At 63.6% G+C, this 22,953-nt stretch overlaps 3 protein-coding genes across 4 annotated transcripts in view; 2 read left to right on the forward strand and 1 right to left on the reverse strand.

The window, feature by feature from the left end:
* Positions 1–1,189, forward strand: part of MYO18A (myosin XVIIIA) — a 36,372-nt gene extending 35,183 nt beyond the window's left edge. The window contains 1 exon segment of the mRNA XM_038158010.1: positions 1,054–1,189. The gene's annotated coding sequence lies outside the window, so the exon portion shown is untranslated.
* Positions 1,190–2,216: 1,027 nt separating this feature from the next.
* On the reverse strand, positions 2,217–5,094 carry PIPOX (pipecolic acid and sarcosine oxidase). The gene is made up of 8 exons (XM_038158011.1): positions 4,930–5,094; positions 4,457–4,605; positions 3,826–4,027; positions 3,538–3,720; positions 3,321–3,473; positions 3,093–3,251; positions 2,909–2,984; positions 2,217–2,814 (listed from the first exon to the last, which is right to left on the reverse strand). The coding sequence occupies exons 1-8, from the start codon at positions 5,053–5,055 to the stop codon at positions 2,684–2,686; spliced, it is 1,179 nt and encodes a 392-aa protein (XP_038013939.1). The 5' UTR covers positions 5,056–5,094; the 3' UTR covers positions 2,217–2,683.
* Positions 5,095–8,359: 3,265 nt separating this feature from the next.
* SEZ6 (seizure related 6 homolog) lies at positions 8,360–22,880 on the forward strand. 2 transcript variants are annotated; one of them, XM_038158324.1, is made up of 17 exons: positions 8,360–8,729; positions 16,092–16,661; positions 16,734–16,867; positions 17,738–17,930; positions 18,243–18,428; positions 18,503–18,671; positions 19,057–19,223; positions 19,306–19,500; positions 19,670–19,808; positions 19,886–20,082; positions 20,159–20,353; positions 20,433–20,624; positions 20,704–20,901; positions 20,989–21,027; positions 21,121–21,241; positions 21,322–21,424; positions 21,950–22,880. In XM_038158324.1, exons 1-17 carry the CDS (start codon positions 8,666–8,668, stop codon positions 21,980–21,982), a joined length of 2,895 nt encoding a protein of 964 aa, XP_038014252.1. In that variant the 5' UTR covers positions 8,360–8,665; the 3' UTR covers positions 21,983–22,880. The 2 variants fall into 2 exon arrangements, with proteins under 2 accessions (XP_038014252.1, XP_038014253.1); XM_038158325.1 differs by having other exon boundaries at positions 8,362–8,729; positions 21,966–22,880.
* Positions 22,881–22,953: the final 73 nt, after the last annotated feature.

The raw sequence follows: 22,953 nt of genomic DNA on the forward strand, positions 1-22,953 counted from the left end.
AGCGGTGTGTGCCGTGCAGCATGAACCTCCCCGTGTGCCACTAACCGCTCGCCCTAACCCTCTCCTGACTCCGGAGCTCTCCTCCACCGGCATGGGGCACCCCGGCATGGGGCAGCCCTCTGTGCCTGCAGCAGCCCTGCTTTGGGCATCTCCATCGGTGGGGAGATCCCCGGCGTGGCCGCAGCGGGACCGGCAGCTGCCCGTGCTGCCAGGACGCAGCGTGGTCGGGATTAGCAGCTGCGGGACCCCAGGAAGTGCTAATCCCTTCCTGGCTCCCCAGCCATCGGCCAGGACACATCTGGATTTATTCCTTCAGGAAATGTTTAAGGGTTCGATGGGCAGCACAGCCCCCAGGAGCAGAGGGGAGTGGGATGGGTACTAACACGCACCCACTGCAGTGTGTGAGCATGGGGGAGGCAGCACCCATTGGGGGGGACCCAAGTGTGGCTGCTGGAGGTCAGAGCCGCTCTGTGCCCTGCGGTGGGAATTTGGGGTGTGAATGGCATCAACCTGCAGGACTCTGGAGCTCTGCACGCCGTTTGATGCAGAGAGGGTGTGTTTGGGCTCGCTGGCAGTGATTTCAGAGCAGGCTTCATCCTTTCTGATGGCTGAATAGGAGAGCGGCTGGAGGAAGGGAAAGAAGCCTTTTGGAAATGCGGTTGCCCTGGGCTGTCTATCCCAGAGGAAGGGAAGGCATCGCGGGGTACTGGGGAGCAACACACCCCAGCCCTGGGCTCGGGTACAGCCAGGGCCCTCAGGGTGTCTGGGAGCACTGGTGTTGGCATTCAGGGCCACGAGCCTTTTCCTGGGCAGGCTCAGCTCGGCCCCACTGCAGAGCAGGGGCTCAGCTCAGCGCAGCGAGGAGTTGTTTGCAGTGAGGCATGTCCCAAATATCTCGGAAAGAATAAAAAAGGAGGCAATCAAGGCTCCATCCAGCTGGCTGCCAGCGTGCTGGCTCACCGCAGCTCCTGCTGCAGCCGGAGGGGAGTTGAGCTCAGCAGCCGAGCCATGCCAGGGACACGGAGCCCCCCCTAACCCCGCTCTCTCCCGCAGCCCCACGAGCTCCCGGCACACCTTCACCTACGACAGATGGGACGATGAGCAGGACGCCGGGGACAGCACACGTCGCTCCTCCCGCAGCTCCCCCAGTGCCAGCGAGGCGGAGAGCCGGGCTGCCGAGACCCCCGCCTAGCCCCCCAGCGCCGCTCCCCACCGCCCCGGGAGCACTCAGCTCCGGGGGCCGCCCCGGGCAGCCGGTATTTCTTCTGCACGGGTTGGGGGGACACAGGCAGCCGCCCCCCGGCTCCGGCCATGGGAGGAGCAGCCCGGCCGGCTCGCTGGCTGCGCCCCCCACCCTCCCACCACCTGTCTGTCCCTGGCGGCGGAGTCGGCTGCTCCGGCACCCGGGATTTATTCCTCAGTGCCTGCCGGCACCTTGTTTTGTAACTTAAACTCCCCCCTTCGGCATCCTGCCGTTCTCTTACGCCCCTTTTAGTTGAGCCAAAGACGTCTCTCGCTGGCCGGGCCCTGGGGAGCAGCCGGGAAGGGGACATGGGGAGAGGGTCCCACGTGCCCATCTGGGTTTTTGTGACCCCCCCCCAGCCCCCCACCTCTGCCTGGCTGTTTTGCACTAGCCCAGCTGTGCATCTTCCCCCACCCCCTTTACTTTCAGTATGAAAATAAACGTCATTTCTGGCTGGTGATACTGGCTGCTGCCTGCTCCATGTGCCCGGGGGGTCTCTCTGTTTTGGGGGGGTGTTTGCATGGTGGAAGGGTCTGATGGAATGCATCCAGCCCCAGCAAGGATGCAGAGCTTCACACGAAGGCCAAGTCTGGCCTCTTCCCTGAGCCTGCTGCACCCATGGGTGCTGGGGAGGGTAGCGGGGGGTGGGGGGAAGCCCTCGTGGGTGCCAGTGCTGAATCATTTATCAATCTTCATAAATATGCAGATGAGCAGCGGGACAGAGCCTCTGCCTGCTGGCGTTAAATAATTAACGCAGAGGAGATGCTGATGTGCGTTGCTGGCTGCCTGCACGGCTCAGCCTGGGCCCCGGCCGTGTGCTGTCCCCGTGCCACGTGCTGTGCCCTGCGCCTGGCCCCAGGCACACCCTGCACCCTGGGGACCCCCCTCGCTCCTTGGCAGGTTGTTTCCCTTTCCCCGCTATCTCTTGGAAGCACGCAGGCCAAGCTGGGTGCTCGCTGCCATAAAGCCATGCTGCGCTAATGCGCTTTCATTAAGTGGGAGCGATCTAATGATAATAAAATGGCACATTTAACATTAAAACATTTAACTTGACTCCTAAGCGAGTGTGCCTCTCCGCGCTGCTCCTGCTCCATCTTCATGAGGCTGACAAAGCTTCTTAATTTGTTCCCCGGGAGTGGGTGCTTGGTAGGGATGGCTTGGCACCGCGTGGCATGGGGGATGCTGGGATGTGGGGAGGCAGGGCAGCAGGATGCAGGGATGTGGGGAAGCGAGGATGCAGAGGTGCTGGGATGGTGGAATACGGCAGTGCAGGGTATCTGGGGTGTGGGGTTGGAGGAACGCAGCGTGTTGGGAGTCCCCAGGGTGCAGGGAGATGGGGATACGTGGAGATGGAGGTGTTCTGGGTGCGAGGACACTGGGATGCAGGGACACAGCTGCAGGGCAGTGTGATGCCATGGGGGCATGTCTAGAACCCCACACCTACTGTGCAGCCCCAAGCACACCGGGGAAGCGAGTGATGGTGAAGTGGGCCATGTTGTAGGATGGCTCCTCGCCCAGGCTCAGCTCACACAGCAACTTCCCCACCACTGGTGCCAGCTTGAACCCATGGCCTGCGGGAAGGAGAAGGAAGGTGAGGACACAACCATCCCCACGATCCTGGGCAGCTCTGGAGTGCTGGGTTGGGGGGTGGCTGCCCTCGCTTACCTGAGAAGCCGGCGCCGATGACGATGTTGCTGAACTTGGGGTGCCGGTCCAGGATGAAATCTTCATCTGGAGTGTTCTGGGGAGCCAGGGTGTGAAGGTGAGGTGACAGGCTGGGATCCACCTTGGGGTGGAGGAAGGCTCAGGACCCCAGATGCCTGGATCCGTGCCCGGGGGAGGGTCTCACCGTGTAGAGGCAGGTCTCCATCACCGCTGGCTGGGTCTCCAGCCCGGGCAGATAGCTGCTGATGAAGCTGCTCAGAACGGCGATGTCGGGGCGGGGGGCACTCGAGGGGACGTGATCCCGCTTCTCTGGGTCCGTGGGGCTGCCGTGGTGGTGGCACACCTGGAGCACAGCTGGTCAGGGTGGGCTGGTTAGGGAACCCCCCCCCACCTTCAGCTGTGCCCTGCTCACCTTCATCAGCCCTGGGTACTCAATGGAGGGCAGCCCGTAGATGCCGTGGGGGGCTTGGCTCAGCCCCAGGGTCAGGAAGCAGGGACTGACACTGCCGAGGCCGGCGCTGCCAGGCTGCTTCTCCCTCCAGTAGCAGACATCGATGCGCAGGGGCTGGAATCACTCCGTTAGCTCTGCCCACGCCGCTGCCACCCCTCCCCGTGCCACCAACCTTTACCTGCAGCGGCAGGCGGAGACCCAGCTGTTCCACGAAGGCGCCGGTCCAGGCTCCAGCCGTGATGACGAGCCGGGGGGCTCTGTACACCCCAGCAGTGGTGGTGACAGTGACCGTGGCCCCGGGTTCGATGCGCAGCACCTTCTCCCCGTCCCGCAGGGTGCCCCCGTGTCGGCGAAAGACCTCCTGGGTGGGGAGGGATGACAGCGAGGATACAGCCAGGGGACCCCCATCCCCTTCCAAAGCATCCCATGTCATCCCAAAGCATTCCATCTCCTCAGCAGCACCCACCTGCACCGCCCGCAGTGCCCGGTCAGCGAAGAGCACCCCGGCGGTGCTGTCCAGCACGGCCACCTGGCCAGCCTGCAGCCTGAAGCCAGGGAAGCGCTGGGCCAGCGCCGCGGCATCCAGGACCTCGTCAACACCCAGGCTCCTCCTGCAGGCCTCCAGCTCCGGCTCTCCTGGCGGCCCCAGCAGCACCAGTCCCGTCTGCCTGCATCCCACCAGTCACGTCAGCTCGCCCTGCTCCCCCTCCCTGCATGGGCGCCCAACTTGCTTTGCCCCGGGGGAAACTGAGGCACGGTGACAACAGTGGTGCTTGGGGTGTGCTACACCCTGGTGCTCGGGCACAGTGCAGCGGGACGAAGGGGACGAGGGCAGAGTGGGATGCATGGGGAGGGTCTGGACAGTTACATCACACTCTGCTCCCTAAATACAGCAAGGGCCGTCAGCCCTGACCCCGACACCGGAGGACCATTTCGATGTTCATTTCCTTAATTACATTTCCTTCGTGGAGCCCCATAAATTACCAGGAACTGGCAGCTGCCTGCCAAGGAAGCCGCATCCCACCCAGAGGTCACTGCCCCCCGTCCCGCGGGGAGGGGACGGTGCCCGGCGGGGGCTGCGTCCCTGTCCCCATCACCTGTAGAGGGTGGTGCCGGTCTCGGCCTCCAGCTGCTGCCAGAGGCGGAAGCAGTCGGGCATCATGCGGGAATAGTACTCCTGGGGGTAGGCGCTGCGGATGATGCGGCTCTGCCCGTGAGAGCTCCCCCGAGAGTGGGGCAGGAGGAACTGTGAGGCAGAGAGGACGTGGGGGTGACCACAGACACTGCCACCCTCAATGCCAGCAGCCCCAAGTGCGCCAGCGCCGTGTGGCAGAGGGCACCTTGGGGACACAGCCTGTCCTGTCACCCACGGCACCGGGAAGCAGCAGGAAAAGGGGATCCTGGAGCTGGGGACATGAGGGTCCAGGCACTGGGGGCAGGGTGTCCTGGCACTGGGGACTGCAGTGCCAGCAGCAGCTCTGCTCCGTGCCACGGTGGAGAGCAGCCAGCTCTGCAGGCACCCACTCCATCCTGTTGGGAACGGGGACGTGGCAGAATGGGGTCACCATACCTGCTCCAGCAGCAGAGTGTCCTTGTGGCACTGGGCCAGGTGGTAGGCAGTGAAAGAGCCCTGGATGCCGGCCCCGATGACAATGACATCGTAGGTGGACTTGTGGGGCTGGCTCGGGGCAGCCATGTCCGTGCTGGTCCCTGCTGCTGTCTCTGTGGCTGCTGGGAGGGGAGCCAAGGGGAGGAACAGGGCAGAGTCCAGCCGAGCCCAGCGGGCGGTGGAGCCATGGCCACCTTCCAGCTCTGTGGGGACACAGGGGCACACAGGGGCACACAGGGGCCACACTCTTCCTGCCCCTTGCAGCCGGCCAGGAATGAATATTCTCATTCCCCCACCAACACCAACACCTGGTGCCACCAGGGCAGGCAGCTCAGCTGATCAGGGGGGCAGAGATGTGAAGGAAAACCACTTCCAATAATTCCCCCCTTCCACTGGTCACTGCTGGCTCCAGCTGTGGTGGGACACAGGGCTTCCATCTGTGTGCCAATGGGAAACCTCCCCTTGCTTCCAGACAAGCAGGGCTTTTTTTCCTCCAGCGCAATTTATTACAGCCATAAACCATTTTGTCGCCATCTTTTGTTGTTATTTTTTTAGCGGGAGATAGGGGTGATTTAGGGCTCACCAGAGCTGCCAGGATGCAGCAGGGTGGATTTTGCAAATCTGTACAATTTTGGGGTGTGACTGGGGTTTGGGGACAATGCCTCGGAGTGGGGGATAACCCAGACAGGGGCTGCCAGTTTTGCCCAATGCTGCCACTGCCCCGTGCTGCCTGACAGCTAATTAGGGGAATTAATTTACTCTGGCTTCTGCGGTGTAAAAGGCATTATTTACTGGTTAATTGTCGTCATTACGAAATGTTAAATATCATTATTAATTTTGCCACTTGCCTCCGGTGACGAATGAAGCACTGGGGAGCACTGGAGGCTCCCACCAGGTCACAGGGACACCCCAACATCGTGCAAAGGCAGAACTGGCAGCTCACAGTGACGGGGAGGTGAGAGGAGGAGGATGGGCAGCACTGGCAGAGGTTGGGGTGCCCCCCAGACCCCTCTTCCACCCCACAGCCCATGATCACTGCTGCAATGAGCGCGTCCCAGTCTCAGCATCACCACCATGCCCAGGGCTGTGCGTCGCACAGGGCCCCGTTAAATCAGCACATCCTCGCTCGCCTTTGATGTTACAAATAATTCAGCAATTTCCCTGGGTTTCAGCTGACTTTTCTTGCTTTGAATAGCCCCTGTACTTGCTCTTCCTTTTTTTGCTGGAAAGATGAAGAATAATTAATTATCCGTGAAACGTTAAATGGTAAAAATGAACTCCTCTCCCGTTAGCAGTGTGGTAATAGAACGGATGGAAAAGCCTTGCTTGTGAGGTTACAGAGATGGTGGGATCTTTGGTGGGGTGCAAATCACCATCCCCAGGGCTCAGTGGCATCCCTCGAGCCATTGCTTTTGTTCTGCAGGTCACCCCAACCACGGCTGAACGCAGACATCAGGGAGGTCTGCACCACCAAATCCCAAAAAGCAGCTGCAGGACCTCAATTTGCCTCAGGGTGAATTTCTGGGGGATCCCCCCAGCCCTGTGCCAAGGTCTCCATCACCCCTTCCATGTCCTCTTCGCCTGGGTTTGTACTGACTGGAAGCAAGGCTTGTGGCAGAAAGAAATCCATTTCCCTAAGCAGCTGGTGTGGGTCAAGAGAGCTCAGTAAAAACGAAATATTCCCTGTGTGGGCTGGGTGGATGGATGGGAAAACTCGGGGCTGGCAATGGCACGGGGAGGGGGAAATGGGGGCTCGGGGAACTGCCTGGCACAGGCTTTGGGAGCTGCCCTGTCCCAGATCCACGTGGCACTGGGGAAGTGGGGAACAGGGAACTTTGTTCTTTGGCCAAGGCTGGGCAAGGATCAGATGCAATTTGATGGGTGCTGGACTCTGCACCCACTGCACCCTTTTCGTCCACTGTACGGTGGGACTGAAGTTTCCCAAAATCCCATCATCCATCTATGCCGGCCTCGTTTTTCACCAAGCACAAACCAACACTTAGAAAAGAATTAGGGAGCAATGCTCTTCCCCAGGGAGCTGAGGCAAACATGGCATCCTTCTCTCCCAGCTGCAGCGTTGGCTCCACGCATGCTTGCCCCCATTTTCCTCCCCAGACCTCTCCATTCCCAATCCTTTGATGGCACCTGCAAAGAATTGTTTGTTTTCTGTCAAAAGCAACAGCGGCTGAAGGCAGCCCCTCATTAGCAGTCCAGGTACATGCCTGGGGATGCATCAGGCAGATTAAAATTATTTGAATATCATAATATTAGAAACTTCAATTTGGCCTCAAAATGCTCATCTTCCGAGCCCTACCAGGGCTTTGCTGCATTAAACATTGATGGTTCTACTGGCGGATCAAAGTTTTGGGTTTAGAGCTGAAAGTGCTTTGCAGAAGAGCCGGCAGCACCCCCGGGATGAGGATCCCAGCATCGCTTCCAGCCCCACTCCCTCCACAGCCGTGGGGCTGGTGGCGCAACAGACAGTGCCACGGGGCTGGTGGCACACAGCCCATGACGTGGGACTGGCCGCTGCTCCGTTCCCCGTGCCAAGCCATGCCGCTCTCCATGGCAGGAATGATGCGTGTCGGCAAAGCAGGGCCTGGGATTAAAACGAACCCCCCAGCGGAGCTGGCTGCGTGGGCCGTGCGTGCCGCGGGGCTGGCCGGGCTGCGGGGGATCCGGCGAGGAGAAGCCATCTGGGCTTTCGGAGGGATGGGGAGGGGGTTATTCAACAAAGAGATTTAAAAAAAAAATATATATTTTTAACACCCGCAAGAGCCGTCCGTCAGCCAACACAGAGCTGCTCGGTGCCGGTGCCAGCACCATCTGCCCACTGCAGGGCTGGCTGCCCTCCGGGACCCCGAGGCAGGGGCTGGGGAGGGGCTCTTGGAACCCCACCACAAAGAATACCGGCCCCTCTCTGCACTGTTCGGGGTCCAGGTGTCTCTGCTTGGCGGATGATGAGCCCAGCCCGAATTTGGGCTATCTAGGGATGGGGAAGAGGAGACTGGGGGAAGGGAGGTGGCTGTGGTGGGAGTTCTGTAAGGTGGGGAGGCAGGATATGGTGAGGTGGGCACCGAGCGCCTTTCCCAGAGCCCTCGGTGGCTCCCACCCCGAAGGGTTGCCGGGATTCGGGGAGGAATGGGGGTGATGAGGCGATCCCCCTCCCCCAACCTTTATCTCCAGCTTCAGCGGGCGCCGCACTCGAAGAGTTACGGCGTGGGGGTGGGGTAGCAGGGAGGAGCCCCCCCCGCCAGCCTGCGGGATTGGAGGGCGCCTCGCTCGGAGAGTTACGGCCAGGGGTGGGTGGGTGTTGGGAGCCCCCCCTTCGTCCCTGCAATTAGCGAGCGCCCCTCTTGGAGCATTACGGCCGTCCCCCGCCCTGTCCCTGGCATTGGCGAGCATTACGGCGGGGGGGGGATTTGAGGGGGAGGCGGGCAGGGCCCCCCCATCCTCCGCACATCCCCGGCGCCGGGTGTGCGCCGCGCTCGGAGCATTACGGCGCGGGGGGGCTGAGAGGGAGGCGGGGAGAGCCCCCCCCCCGATCCTCGGATTGGTGTGCGCCGCGCTCGGAGCATTACGGGCCCCCCCCCTCCGCCGTCCCCGGTATCGGCGGGCGCCGCTCGGGGCGCCGCCGCCGCCGCCGCCGCCGCCGCGCCCGCAGCGGAGCTGTCCGCGGTGCTGACCGCCGCCGGCCATGGGCCCGCCGCCCGCGCTGCTCCTGCCGCTCCTCGCCGCGCTGCTCCGCGCCCCGGCACACGGTAAGCGCCGACCGGCACCCCGGGTCACCCCCGCCGTGCACACCGACCACCCTTCGCTGGCGGGCGGCCTCAACCCGCCTCCGTCGCCGTCAAACTTTGCCAACTCGTGCTCGCCCCCCGGTAAAGCGGAGGGGACGCTCCCCGTTTTGCCCCGGTAAAGCGAGAATCCCCCCCTCCCCGTTATCCGCCCCACCGCCACCCCCTCCGGGGACGCGCACGGCGCTTTGCAGCCCGGCTGGTGCAACGCCGCCCCCGGCAGGCTCCGGCGGCAGCCCCTCTGCCGGTGTTACCGGGGGCTGGGCAGGCACGGCGGACCCGCTCCCGCGGTCACCGAGCCCTTCGAGCCGCCCTCGGGCTGGCTCTGCCGTGAGCCGGTCCCTCCGTGCGGCCCCCACTGCCGGGTGGGGGGCACTGGGGGCATTTGGGTCTTTCCCCCTCTCTTCGCCGTTGGGGTGACCCCTCCAGCCCGGCGAGGGACACGGGGGACGCAGGGGTGGTGAGTGCTGGTTCGCCAAGGAGAGCAGCCAACACCCAGCTCGGCTCCTCGTCTCTGCCACCCGTGGGGCACCGGCAGGCTCGATGCCTCGTGGCTCCGCTGCCCCAAAAATAGGACTGGGGACCTTCCAAGGCTTGGGGAGATGTGTCAGGGATTGGGGTGCCCCGCAGCACCGTGGCCATGCGTGGGGCGATGGGTGGGTCGTGCTCCAGCCCCGGTGGGATGCGGGATGTGGGCACCGGCTGCAGGCAGCAGCCGTGCGGGGAGTTACATAAACTCCCCATCTGGCGGCGGAGCCCAGGCGGGGAAGGGCGCCGTGGCCCTGCGCCCGCTGCTATTCCCAGCTCACCCTGCCACCCGGGGCTGCTGCCACAGCCTTCTTTCTTGGGAAAGACAGTGGATGGGAACAGCAAGTGGGGCAATGGCACGGCACCCCCATCCCCTGCCCTGCTGGGGGGGCAGCAGGACTGGAATGGGGGTCCATATCAGGGGCTCTGTCCTGGGAGCAGGGTGCTGAGCGGGGCAGATTTCCCCCAAGGGAGGCTGGTGCTTACTGTGTCAGTTTAATGATTTCTAATGAGCAATTACCTCTAGTCAGTCCCCTAATTTCTGAATATCAATAAAGTTAATTAAACACTGCATGTGCATTTCTCGGAGTCTTAAAAGTAGGGATGCCCTGGGAGGTGCTGAGCTTTTCCCAGGCAGGGACCCGTGGGGTCCTGTCCACCCTGTATCCCCTCATCATGTGCTGGGAGCTGCCTGTGTGGCTCATGCCTCAAATTCCCCGTCCTCCATCAGGCAGGGCTCCCGGGGGTTCCATGCAGCAGCGCCAGGCTCAGTGTCACTGTGGCCTTGACTCGGCATCGATGGGCTGGTGCGTGATGGGGACGAGCTGTGGGTCAGAGGGACACGGCGTCGGGGAGTCTTGGGCCCCTCATCCGGGTTGGGGAGCTTCGTGATGTGGTCTGAGTGGTGGCAATGCAGGCTCTGATCCTCTCTCTCTCCTGCCCCAGTTGGGCACCACCAGCCCCTGGGGTCCACAGGGATTAGCCCCAGCAGAAAGTGGGGTCTGGGCCCCATGGCACTGGTGAAGCCGAGGGGTATGGTGCCAGGCACAGCTCCATCAACCCTGCCCCACTGCAGCCCCTCTCCCCAGCTCTCCAAAGCCATGGCAGGCCAGGCTTTTTTTATGGGGGTCATCTTAAGCACGCTGGAGGGAGCTCCTTGTAACTTGGGGTCCTGGCAGCCTGTGGAAGCAGCACAGGCTGTGGCAGGGGGCACAGGGCCTGGCCGTGCCCCCATGAGCTGTGCCACGGCATCCAGCGTCAGCCAGATGCACCGTGCCCACAGGGGTGGTGTATTTGGGGGACACGGTGCCCCTGGGGATGTGGCTGCTGCCTGGGGTCTCGGTGTGAGGAGGGGGCTGGGGAAGGAGGCAGGCGCCTGCTCCAGTAATTACCAGCGCGTGTGCTCGTGCCCTGCGTGCCTCGGAGGAGTTCGTCACCGCCACGCTGCCGTGCCGCCAGGCCAGGATTATCTGGATAATACTCTTAAGCCAGGGAGCGGGAGGGCAGGGCTGTCCCGCGGGGATGTGGGGCGCAGGCTGAGCCGAGCACCCCCACCATTGCCCGGGAGCCTGACTCTGCAGGGATCGCCCGTGGGCTCGCAGTGGTGGAGGTGAATTCAGCGCAGGGTGCTGCGCCAGGCAGGGCTGCCAGGCAGAGCCAGAGCAGTGGGAGTGTGGGGGAAAACGGGGTGCAAAGAAGCTTGGGCAAGGACATGACAAGGGCACCCCCAGGCCTGGTTCGGAGCAGCAGAGAGCCCCCACCCTTTCCTGTGCTGCTGGTGGGACCCCCAGGCTGGCACGGGGCTCCTGGAGCTGTCACTCCCTGCCGGGGTGGGGGCTGAGGCTGACCCTGGCTGTGGGGTCCCCTGGGAACACCAACAGCCCCCAGGGGAGGTGGATGAAGTTGTGTCTCCAGCGGCTCTGACGGGAGAGGATAATTTCGCCTCCAATCAATTCTTTAAATGCGCACAATTGAAAGATTGCCTCTGAAAGCTGCCTATAACCAGGGAGGTAATGGATTCCCTCCAGTCGCAGGCAGGAGCTCGGGAGTGGCAGCATCCCTTCCTCCTGCTGCTGGGGACATGGGGACAGCCGGAGGACCAGCACTGCTCCCACCACGAGCAACCTCGGGTGGGTGAAGGGGCTGCCTGGAGCCCTCAGAGGCAGCTGGGGATGCCTCTATCGGCCTGGCTCGCTGCCAGCCTGCCCTGTGCTGAGACCTGGCAATGCTCATCGCACCCTCCGAGGTGCCAGGGGGTCCCATTGGCCAAGGCTCGGGATCTGCTCAGCCCCCAGCCTGCGGGAGAGGCAGCAGGAGCCAGCCTGCGCGCTCGCCGTGCCAGTAGGAATTATTACATATATAATTTAAATGCAGTAACGAGCTGTGCTGAAGGGATCAAATATTAATCAGCTGCAAGAGCGCTGCTCTGACCCTGTGAAAATGGAGAGAGGTGCTTGAAATGCCAGATCAGCCAGTGGTGGGCGATGAGCGAGGTGATGCTTGGGCAGGGCGGGCTCCGGTGGTCCCCAGATACCCTGGGGGGTGGCAGCAAGTGGCAATATTGGCTGTGAGATCAGCCCTGAGCGGCCTGCAGAACTGGCTGGTTCATCCTCCAGGAAAAGCGGCGCTTCGGCGGGATGTGGGGCTGGCTGAAGAGACGGAGAGCTGGGGGCAGCTGAGATGCTGGCTCTGGCAGGAGCAGGCGGCGATGGGAGGGGATGGTGTCTGCAGGAAGTATGACATGGCTGAGCAGCCCAACGCCGAGCCCGACAAGCAGCTCTCGCTCGCCTCCCGCAACCGATTTCAATTACTGTCTCTGGCAGTGGGCGGAGGGAAAGGGAGACCGGAGCCGGGTGGGCAGCGTGGCCCTGCTCACCCTGCCTGACTCCTGCCCACGCTGAGCAGGCACCCCCAGCACCCAGGGGTGCCCCGAGGGCTGGGTGCCCCTCTACCACCCAGAGGGGTGAGCTGTGCTGGGTCCTGGGGGACACCAGAGCTTGCAGAGAGCCCCATGGGGGCCTGGCAGCCACATCGTGGTCGGAATGGGGTGGCACAGAGCAGGTGCTGCCCAGAAGTGGGGTATCCATTGAAGGAAATCCTGGGGGAGGGGCTGATTTAGGTGCTGTGAGCCCAGGGAGGGGGGACACGGCACCGCACAGCGCTTGGGTCTGAAATAGCAGCAGACATACAATTTATCACCGCTGCTGCCACGCAGGGAAATTGCTGTAGAAACCCATTAGCTCCGCGGGGAGAATGGGGAAGGGGGACTACACGGGCTGTGGGTGGCGAGGAGGGGACGAGGGCACCGCTGGCATCCGCCAGGTGGGAAGGGAGGAAAGCCCCGGGGATGGGCACCCAGCTGCCCGCCGGGCTCTGCCCTGGTGCCCGCCCAGTGTCGGTGGCGCTCCGCGTGTCAGCGGGCGCTCGGCCGCCGCGATGCTCCAGGGAACCAGTCGCGGTGATGTGACATGTGTCAGCGGGTAAATGACTGTTCAATTCAAGGAGAATTGCAAAACATACAAGGTCAAACGCTTCCCCGCCAGCGCTGCCATGAATATTAAAGCCGAGCTCCTCCGATAGCTGCCAGGGCTGGCGGCCGCACCCGCCAGCAGTGTCCCCGGGCACCGGGGTGGCCCCTTGGGTCCCTGCTCTGGCTGTACTGACAGTCTCAGCTTGGCCGTGGGCATCTGGAGTCACTGGTGGTGCCAGCATGGAGGTGGCCGTGGGGTGGCAGGACATGGATGCCAGCATTGGTGCCAGATTGCCATGCTGGGTGCCAGCGGTTTGTCTGTGGTGACAGCTGGGTGGCAGAGGAGCTGGCTGCACAGTCCTGCCCGTGCCTGCCTGCCCCTGCCTTCACCCTCACCCCGTCTGTGCGCCTCTGCCTGCATCAGCCCACCCACACCCGCATCCGCCCACCCGGCCTGCCTGCATCCAGACAATGCCAGAATTCCCACGCTGCCCACACCTGCCCACCCACCGCCTGCACCCACCTGCATTCCCTGCCTGCTCCTGCCCACGCTGCCTTCACACCTGGAAGCAAGCCCTGCTCCCTGCAGGTCCTCAGGGCCACCAGGGCAGGGGGCAGGTAGGGATCTGACATCAATAAGGTGTGTTCCCTCTCCCGTTCCTGTTGTGGAGGCTGGGGGTGGTTCAGGGGCTGGAGGCCGTGGGGCAGGGAGGCTGAGGCTGGGGGAGCATGGTGTCGGCCGCCTGACAGCTCATTCATCACAGCTGCAGGCCCTGACCGTGGGGGCAAAGCCAGATTGGATTTTAAATTAGAAAATAAACCTAGAATCTTGCGAGGCCCAACCCCTGCCCTCACCCTGTGCCAGGCACCCGCCCCCCTGCCCCTCCCGCTGCCCCCTCCTACGGATGGGGAAACTGAGGCATGGAACACCGCTGTGCCGCGGCACTGTGATGCTCCTGGGGCCACTGAGGGCCCTGCCCTGTCCCCTCCCTGCGCCGGGCGCTCTGTTATTGCTGTCTTGGCGGGCAGCATCGATCGGGGCTCCCTGGGCGGCCGCGTGCCGCCTTATTTATTTATTTGTGACAGCAGGCAGCATCGATTCCCGCCGGGGGCCCCCGCCCGCCGCTGCCGGATTAGTCTCTGGCATCTCCCGGCTGCTGTTAATAAACTCCCACCCCACAAAGCCAAGGGGAGGGATTAGGACCCCGTCCCGGCTGTGACCGTGGCCAGCGTGCCGAGGGACCCCAACAGGTACGTGGCTACTGGGGGCTCGACAGCCCCTTTGCCCACCCCGAGCTCAGTGGGGTCGCTGCTGGCTGCCAGGGCCCAGAGGGGTGTGTGCTGGGTAGCCAGTCCCACGTCAGCAGTCCCCGGTCACCTTGGGGACATGGGAGGGACATGGCTGTGGCACTGGAGATAAGCTGCTTAGAGACATCTGTGGAGGTGGAGGATCTGTGCCGTGGTGTTCACGGGGCAAGGGTGGCAGCAGCTGGGCACCCCCTGCCTTCCCACGGCATCCTGAGCATCCTGCATCCCCAGAGGGCCAAGAGTCCCAAGCATCCCTCGGTGCCAAGAGAATCCTGAGGTACCCAGAGCCCCACACAGGGCCCAGGGCAGTGCCTGGTGCCAGGACTGCCCAGCCCAAGGTGCTCAGTGTCCAGATGGGAGCTGTTGTAGGATCCTTGCTGTGAGGCCAGTAGCCTCCATGGGGACCACCTTGCCCCCCAGCACCCCAGGCAGGTGAGATGCTCATGGACAGGAGTGTCCAGGGGGCTGGGTGGGCATCTCTAGCCCAGCCTTCACCACGCAGGGCAGTGGTGGTGGTGCAGGGCCCAGCCCTGAGCAGTAATCTGCTATTAAAGCCCAACGGAGATTTTGGCGCCCTTCAGTATAAACTCATTAACTTTTATGTTCTAATAAACGAATCCCATTAAAATATAATTCTGGCCTTGCTGGGGGGCAAGCAAACCCCTTGGAGCTGGTGCGGGCAGGTGTCCCTGCTGCGCCTCTGTGCCCACGGCATCATCACTGTCCCTGCGCGATGGCAGGGGGCTGCTGGGGACAAGGGGTGGGTAGCAGCGCTGTGAGGACGCCTGCCAGCACCCAGCAGCTCCCCACTACGCTGCACACCCAAGATAATGTCTCTTAATAGTCCCTTAAAAGCAGCAGTCGCAGAGTAATTAATCTTCGCGGGGCCCTGCCCTGCTACGGATAGGGATAATTACCCGGTAATTGGCAGTATCGTGTCATCAGTGCCTGTGCACGGCGGCAAGACGTGCCCACGCGCTACCGTGGCCTCAGAGGGATGCTGGGTGTCACCATGGCACCCCCTCTGCCGTGGCACTGAGCTGTGCCCGGCAGGAGCGGGGACGGTGCTGTGCCAGCTCCGGGAGAGGGAGATGCTGGGTGACTCATTAGGGCTGATTAAATTCTTTTATTTTTGGCCTAAAGGCCGTAAGCTGCTGGGCTGGGCATGCTGGGGATTTGTTCAGGGACTAATGCCTGGGAGGGACACGGGGCTGTGACAGGGGAATCCCTGCGGCTGTGGGTGGGAGAGGGGGGAGCATCGATGGGATAGGGGTTCCCTGCAGACTCACACTGCTCAGGGACAGCCTGGCTGGAAGGAAGCTGAGCTCTCTGGCAGCCTGGAGAAGGGTGCAAGTGCCCAGGCTCCCGTGACATTCCCGGCACAGCTGGTCACGGCAGTCATGGTAATCACCTGCAGGTCTTCACCCTGGGAATGTGCAGACCCAGGAGAACCTTGGCACGGGATGGCCACCTCTGTGGTGAAGGATAATCTGTGATCAGGGACACCCAGTCCCAGGGCTGTCCCCATCCGGGCTGGCTCACAGGAGAAGCGGGCACCCCTTCACGTGGTGCAAGCTCCAGATGTGCATTAATTAGCCAGGGCTTAATTGCTAGGGCTGCCCTGGTGAAAGGTGTGCTGGGGAGAGGGTGTCACAGTCCCACGGCGTGTGGGTGATGCACTTGTTTGCCATCCTGGTTTTGGGGGAATATTGGTGCGCAGGGAAGCGTTAACCCTTGGAGCAGCACTGGCCTGTGGCGCAGGGTCGGTCCGTGGGAGATGTTGGTCCCCAGTGCAGCACAGGTCTGTGTCACTCACCAGCATCACTCCCCAGAGCTGCATCCACACCTGGTACAGCACAGTCCATGTCCAGGCTCTGGTCCCGGGTGCCACCGAGGGCACAGCGTTGGTCTGTGAGGAAGCATCACCCCCTGGTGCCTCACCAGTCCCCCGTTCCCTCTCAGTCCCCAACACAGCATCAGTCCACAGCTCCCCAGCATTCCACGCTCTTTCCTCCCTCCAGGCTTCAACGGGCTGGCGAGGAAGACTGGGGAGAGCGCTGAGGTGGAGCCGACGGCGCTGCCCACGCCGGCGGAGCGGGAGGCAGAGGCTCGCTTTGTGAGCACCGCGCCCACGCTCAAGATCCTCAACCACCACCCGCTGCTGGAGGACCTGCTGCACGAAGCCTTCCTCAAGAAGGACTACCTGGCCCAGGCGCCATTCCTGCCCGGTGGGCCCGGCCCCCTCCTCCCTGCTGGTGCCCTCCAGCCGGCCCCCGGGCCCCCAGAACCCGAGCCCTCCCCCCGCACCCCTGCCCTGCCCCGGCCCGCCTTCCCCACTGACCCGCTGACCACGCCAGCCGGGCGCCCCGGGCCGTGGGGGGAGGCCTGGGGGGCTGTGCCAGGTGCAGACCCCTCGTGGTCCCCCTCTGGGGTGCCAGAGTCAAGGACTGCATCCCCCAGCCAGGCCCCCACCACGGCTGGCACATCCCTGGCACCCCGAGCTGGGGCCACTGTGGGGCCTGGGGATGAGGAGGGGACCACCACCACCTCCACCATCACCACCACCACTGTCACCACGCTGCAGGGGCCAGGTGAGCGCCAGGGATGGAGTGGGGTGGAACTAGGGTGAAATGAGGCTAAGCTGGGGTTTCTTCTGTCACCAGCTCCCTGCAACCGGACGCTGGCGGGTCCCGAGGGTTGGCTGGTGTCCCCAGAGCCAACCGGTGTCCCCTATGATGGCAGCCTGGACTGCACCTACACCATCTCTGTCTACCCTGGCTATGGTGTGGAGCTCAAGGTGAGCTGAGGGCTGAGGGTGGGCCAGGGTGGCGAGTGACTGCAGACAAGTGTGGCATGTCCCCTACTCTGTGCCACGGCCGTGCGTGTCTACAGGGTGCAGCAAACACATGGTCTTGTTCCTGTCCTTGTCCCCATGCCTGTGTCCCTAAGCCGAGAGAGATGGCTCAGGGCACTGCCTACCCTCATGCCCTGGCACAGGGATGTGGGTACATGAGCTGGTGGGATGCCCCAGGACGCTCTGTGCCCACCAGCTGCTGTGCCTGGCACCCATCACAAAGAAGTGCTGTGAGATTTAATTAACGAAGCCCTAATGGAGAAGATGTGAGCAGTGCCAGCAGGTGCCATGCTGTGCTGCAGGGCCAGGAGCACCCAGCACCCATCTGCCAGGAGCAGAGGCTGACAGCAAACCCTGCTGTGCTGCTCCCGTCAGTGGCACGTGGCCACGTGTCCCTGTCTCTGCTGAGGCCACCACAGGGCAGTGCCGTGGCTCGTGGAAAGCCAGCAGTGAGCCAGAGGCAGCAACTCCACCATCAGCCCTGCTCCAGCCCACACTCACCAGTGCTCCTCACCGTGCAGCATGGATTAATTAGCATCATTAATAGCAAATTGCTCCAGAGGGTGAGGCTGGCTGTCTGCAAGGCTGCCAGCGTGGGCCTGGCTGTGCTGTGGTGCTCTGGCAGAGCCGCAGGCTGGGCCCTGCTGCTCTTGGCGTGGGGGATGATTTATGGCCCTGCTAACCATGTTTGAAAGGCGCTGCCCTGCACAGACAAGCTCCAGTGGGCTATCGACCGCAGAGAAGCCACTCAAGGACCAGCTCCCAGCCAGGTGCGGGGTGGTGCTGCGGTGGTGACGCTTGTGTCCCCTGCAGGTGGAGAACATCAGCCTGGCAGAAGGGGAGACCCTGACGGTGGAGAGCGCGGGAGGCCTGGAGCCCAACCTCCTGGCCAACGAGTCCTTCCTGCTGCGGGGCCAGGTCATCCGCAGCCCAGCCAACCTCCTCACCCTCCGCTTCCAGAGCCCCCGGCCCCCCAGCCCGGGCTCCTACCACTTTCACTACCAAGGTATGGGGCTCAGACCCCTCTGTACCCTCTGGGAGCTTCCCTGCCAGCGTGGTGCTAATTTGGTTTTTGGGGATGCACCAGGAGTTTATCTGAGTGTTAAGCTGGCACTGACTAGGTGAGGAACGCTCACGGAGAGCTAATTTGCCTTAGCAGTCATGGATCCATTGAGCATAATTCTCAGCATCCATAGGCACCCTGCCACTCAAGCCCTGCCACACCCAGTCATTCCCAGGGCTCTGGGGAGGCAGTTTTTGGGTTCTGGGGGGAAGTCCATTGCTCCTCAGCCTTGGTAACATCATCTCCTGCCCCCAGCCTACCTGCTGAGCTGCCCCTTCCCTGCTCGGCCGGCTTTCGGGGAGGTCTCGGTCAGCAGCCTGCACCCCGGTGGGGACGCCCGTTTCCGCTGCTCCACGGGATACCAGCTGCAGGGCGCCCGCCGCCTCGTCTGCCGCAACGCCACCCGCCCCTTCTGGAGTGCCCGCGAGCCCCTCTGCCTCGGTAAGCGCCGGCAGCACGGGGACAAGGGACAGCTGGCGTGGCACGCTCGCCCACTGACGGTCGCTCTCCCTCAGCGGCGTGTGGCGGGGTGGTCCGGAACGCCACAGTGGGACGCATTGTGTCGCCCGGCTTTCCCGGGAACTACAGCAACAACCTGACGTGCCACTGGCTGCTGGAGGCGCCGGATGGCCACCGCCTGCACCTCCACTTCGAGAAGGTGTCACTGGCAGAGGATGATGACAGGTTTGGCTCAAACTGGGGGGCTAGGGATCTGGGGACACCCTGGAGCAGCCCTGCACAGGGCTATGTTCAAGGATGAGTGCTCTTGGCTCTATCCAAGGATGGGTGCCACTGGCCATATCCAAGGACGGGATCTGCCATGGATGGGTGCCGTTAGTCATATTTAAGAATGGGTGTTGCTCGCCATGGCCAAGCATGGCTGCTTTTGGCCATTGGCCACGGTCAAGGACGGGTGCTGTTGGCCATATTCAAGGAAGATAACCTCTGGCCATGCCCAAGGATGGTGCTGTTGGAAATGGCTGGGGTTAGAGGCTAACCATCCATGCCCAAGCATGGCTGCTGTTGGCCGTGGCCAGCAGGGCACCCTGCCCTTGTCGTGCCTCGGCAGGCTCATCATCCGCAACGGCAACAACGTGGAGGCGCCGCCGGTGTACGACTCCTACGAGGTGGAGTACCTGCCCATCGAGGGGCTGCTCAGCACCGGGCGCCACTTCTTCGTGGAGCTCACCACCGACAGCAGCGGGGCCGCTGCGGGCATGGCGCTGCGCTATGAGGGTACGGGGCCAGGGGTGTAGCGGGTGACCAAACATCCCTGTGCCCACCCGGCCCCTGCAGACCTTTGCCCCTGTGCCCGCAGCCTTCGAGCAGGGGCATTGCTACGAGCCCTTCGTCAAGTACGGGAACTTCACGGCCAGTGACCCCCGGTACCCCGTGGGCACCACGGTGGAGTTCAGCTGCGACCCTGGCTACACGCTGGAGCAGGGCTCCACCATCATCGAGTGTGTCGACCCCAGTGACCCGCAGTGGAATGAGACAGAGCCAGCATGCCGTGGTGGGTGCTGGAGGGTGCCGGGGGTTGCTGTGGATGGGGCGTGAGAGATACCGCGGCCACCGTGCTGCTGAGTGTGATGGAGATGAGTGACAGGGTGGGTGCTGTGATGCTGGAGTGGGTGCTGTGCTGGGTGCCCCGTGGCAGTGCCAAGCCTGCTGTGTGCCTACAGCGGTGTGCAGCGGTGAGCTGACGGACACGGCTGGAGTGGTGCTGTCACCCAACTGGCCAGAGGCGTACGGCAAGGGCCAGGACTGCATCTGGGGGCTGCACGTGGAGGAGGACAAGCGCATCATGCTGGACGTCCGTGTGTGAGTGCTGGGATGGGCTGGGGATGGTGGGATGGAGGATCTGTGCGCTCCCTGCCCTCACAGCCCCACTGCTCCAGGCTGCGGCTGGGCTCGGGGGACATGCTGACCTTCTACGACGGGGACGACCTGACGGCGCGCATCCTGGGCCAGTACACGGGCGCGCGCGGCCGCTTCAAGCTCTACGCGTCCACTGCCGACGTCACCGTGCAGTTCCAGTCTGACCCCGGTGCCGGTGCCTTTGCCTATCGGCAGGGCTTTGTCATCCACTTCTCCGGTGAGGCCCACGGCGGGACGGTGTCCCTGGTGTCCGCAGTGTCCCCACTGCCCTGCTCAGCCTTCCGTGCCCACAGAGGTCCCCCGTAATGACACCTGCCCGGAGCTGCCGGACATTGCCAACGGCTGGAAGACGTCCTCACAGCCAGAGCTTCTCCACGGCACTGTGGTCACATTCCATTGCTATCCCGGCTTCCAGCTGACTGGCAATGACCTCCTGATGTGCCACTGGGACCTGACGTGGAGCGGTGACCTGCCCTCCTGCGAGCGGGGTGAGTGGTGCCCACCGGTGACCCCCTGCCCTGCGGCTCATCCCCAGCCACCGTCACCGCTGCTCACTCCTGCCTGCAGTGACAACCTGCCGGGACCCTGGGGATGCCGAGCACAGCCGCAGGGTGGTCTCCAACCCTAAATTCCCGGTGGGAGCCACCGTGCAGTACGTCTGTGACAAGGGCTACGTCCTGGCGGGCGCCGGGACCCTCACCTGCCATGACCGCGCCGCGGGGGGACCCAAGTGGAGTGACCGCCTGCCCAAGTGCATCCGTGAGTTGGGCGTCCCCTCCTCGGGCGTATCCCCCGAGCCGGTGGCGAGCGCTGACGCCACCGTACCACTGCCTCGCAGCGGAGACGTACGAGCCCTGCCACAACCCCGGCGTGCCGGCGGGCGGGCGGCAGAACCCGGAGCGGCGGCTGTACCCGGCGGGAGCCACCCTACACTTCTCCTGCACCGCCGGCCGGGCGCTGCTGGGCGACAGCAGCCTGCGCTGCCTGCCCGGGCACCCCTCACGCTGGAGCGGCTCCCCTCCCATCTGCAAGGCGGGTGAGACGACCACCCCCCACCCCGGCACCCCGCTCAGCACCCCACTTCTCACCCCTGGTGTTGGTTTCTTTCTTCCGCCTCCTCCAGCCTCCTACGATGAGTTTTACAGCAACCGCAACCTGGATGGTAAGGGCGAGGGTGTTTTGGGGTGTGCCAGAGTGTGGAGGGGCACCCGGGCTGAGGCCCCTGGGTGAGCCCCCAATGCTCCCTCCCGGACAGCTGTGGCCAAGGCCGTGCCCTCGGGGACAACGCTGGAGGGCACCAACGTGGCCATCGCCGTCTTCCTGCCCGTGCTGGTGGTGGCCCTGCTCATCGGGGGCATTTATCTCTACTTCTCCAAGTGAGTGGCCCTCTGGCTCCTGTCACCCCAAGGGGCCCCAGGGCCCCCCAGCGCCCACTGCAGCTGCGCTGTCCCCACAGGCTCCAGGGGAAGCCAGCCCTGCAGCTGCCCCTCGCTGGCTCCCACCCCTACGACCATATCACCGTGGAGTCGGCGTTTGACAATCCCACCTATGAGACAGGAGTAAGTACTGGTCCCCACACCCCTGGGGACCCTGCAGTGCGTGGGCCACCTGTGCCAGGGGCTGTGCAGGGGCTGGGACAGGCGTGGGATGGGGTCATGTGTTCTGGGAACCACGCATTAGGTAGGACATCCATCCAGGAACGACAGAGGGGATGGGACATGCACCCAGAGACCACCCATGGGATGATGAATCTATCCAGGGACTGTTCACGGGATGGACATCCAGTCAGGGACCACGCACAGGATGGAACATCGATCCAGGGACCACATGTGGGGTGGGATATCCATCTAGACACCACACATTAGTTCAGACAACCATCCCAGGACCACTCACACCCTCTGGGATATCCATCCAAGGACGATGTACAGGATGGACACTGATCGAGGACCCGTGTTTGGGATGGGACACACATCCCAAGGGCCGTCTGTAGGCTGGGATGTGCCCCCAGGTCCTTATGGGATGGGAGATGCCCTATCCCTGTCCCGGGCACCCCGTTGCACTGCCGAGTGTCCAACCCCTTGCAGTCTGTTTTCTTTGCAGGACACGAGGGAATATGAGGTGTCCATCTAGGCGTGGGCAGCGTGGAGCTGGGCGCTGCAGCCACCCCTCCCGGGCCCCCCCGTGCCCGCCGGCCCCCGGCACGGGCTGGCAACACCTCTCCCAAGGAGACTCAAGCCGAGAGCTTGGCAGGACCCACCTGGGCACCGGCCACCCCCCTGCCACCCCCAATCCACCCGGACCCCCGTGGGCTCTGCCCGAGCCCCACTGTCACCCAGCCCCCTGCACTGGGCTCATGAGAGGCTGAGCCAGTGGGGGTCCCCGGCCCCCATCCTCCCCCCCGGCCCCTGAGCTAGCGGGGATCCCCGGACCCTACCCTGCCCTTCGGGCTCCATCCGTCCCCCCCAGCCCCCCGCAGGGGGAAAGAGCAGCCCCCAGAGTCCCTGCGACGGAGGAGTGACACAGGCAGGGGGAGCAGCGCTGCGGGGACCCCCAGGTAAGGACAGGGCTCCCCGGGGCTGCAGCGGGGAGGGGACAAAGCCCCGGGGGGTGGGCGAGGGGCTTGGGTGGCCATGTGGATGCCCCCCCCCCCGCCCTCGCCCCCCTCCCAGCACAGGGCTGGTCCCCCCGCAACCCTGTGTCTCCCACCGCCGCCACGCAGGGACGTGTCCCTCCCGTGTCCCCAGCATGCTGCGTGTCCCCCCGGCCCCCGCTTGCTTCGCCCTCACCGGGGGGGTCCCTTCCGCCACCAGCGTGTCCCCCCCGCGCGTCCCGGCACCCCAGCGCGGCAGTGACGGGGTGGGCAGGGGCACCGGGCGTGGCTGTGCCCCATCCCACCGCCGCGTCCCGCCCGGGCTGGTGACCCCGGCCCCCGCCGCCCCCTCGATCTGGAGGGGACAACGCCCCCCTCCCCATCTTTTGGTTGTTTCATTAATAAAAACTGGTGTTTTAGAAGAAGCGATGGCGTCTTCCTCAGCGAGGCCGGGCAGCTTGGGACGGGGATACACCCGCACACACCCCTTCCAGCGTG

The sequence above is a fragment of the Motacilla alba genome, chromosome 19, assembly GCF_015832195.1.
Source record: "Motacilla alba alba isolate MOTALB_02 chromosome 19, Motacilla_alba_V1.0_pri, whole genome shotgun sequence".
NCBI lineage: Eukaryota > Metazoa > Chordata > Aves > Passeriformes > Motacillidae > Motacilla > Motacilla alba.

Excerpts from the sequence above, each read along its gene's own strand:
- PIPOX (XM_038158011.1), bottom strand. The coding sequence starts at position 5,055 with ATGGCTGCCCCGAGCCAGCCCCACAAGTCCACCTACGATGTCATTGTC. Across the intron at positions 4,028-4,456 it reads ACCGGCACCACCCTCTACAG|GCAGACGGGACTGGTGCTGC; the intron begins GTGATGGGGACA and ends GGTGGGATGCAG. Across the intron at positions 3,474-3,537 it reads GTCTCCGCCTGCCGCTGCAG|CCCCTGCGCATCGATGTCTG; the intron begins GTAAAGGTTGGT and ends GAGTGATTCCAG.
- SEZ6 (XM_038158324.1), top strand. The coding sequence starts at position 8,666 with ATGGGCCCGCCGCCCGCGCTGCTCCTGCCGCTCCTCGCCGCGCTGCTC. Across the intron at positions 18,429-18,502 it reads CCGCGAGCCCCTCTGCCTCG|CGGCGTGTGGCGGGGTGGTC; the intron begins GTAAGCGCCGGC and ends GCTCTCCCTCAG. Across the intron at positions 19,809-19,885 it reads ATCATGCTGGACGTCCGTGT|GCTGCGGCTGGGCTCGGGGG; the intron begins GTGAGTGCTGGG and ends CCACTGCTCCAG.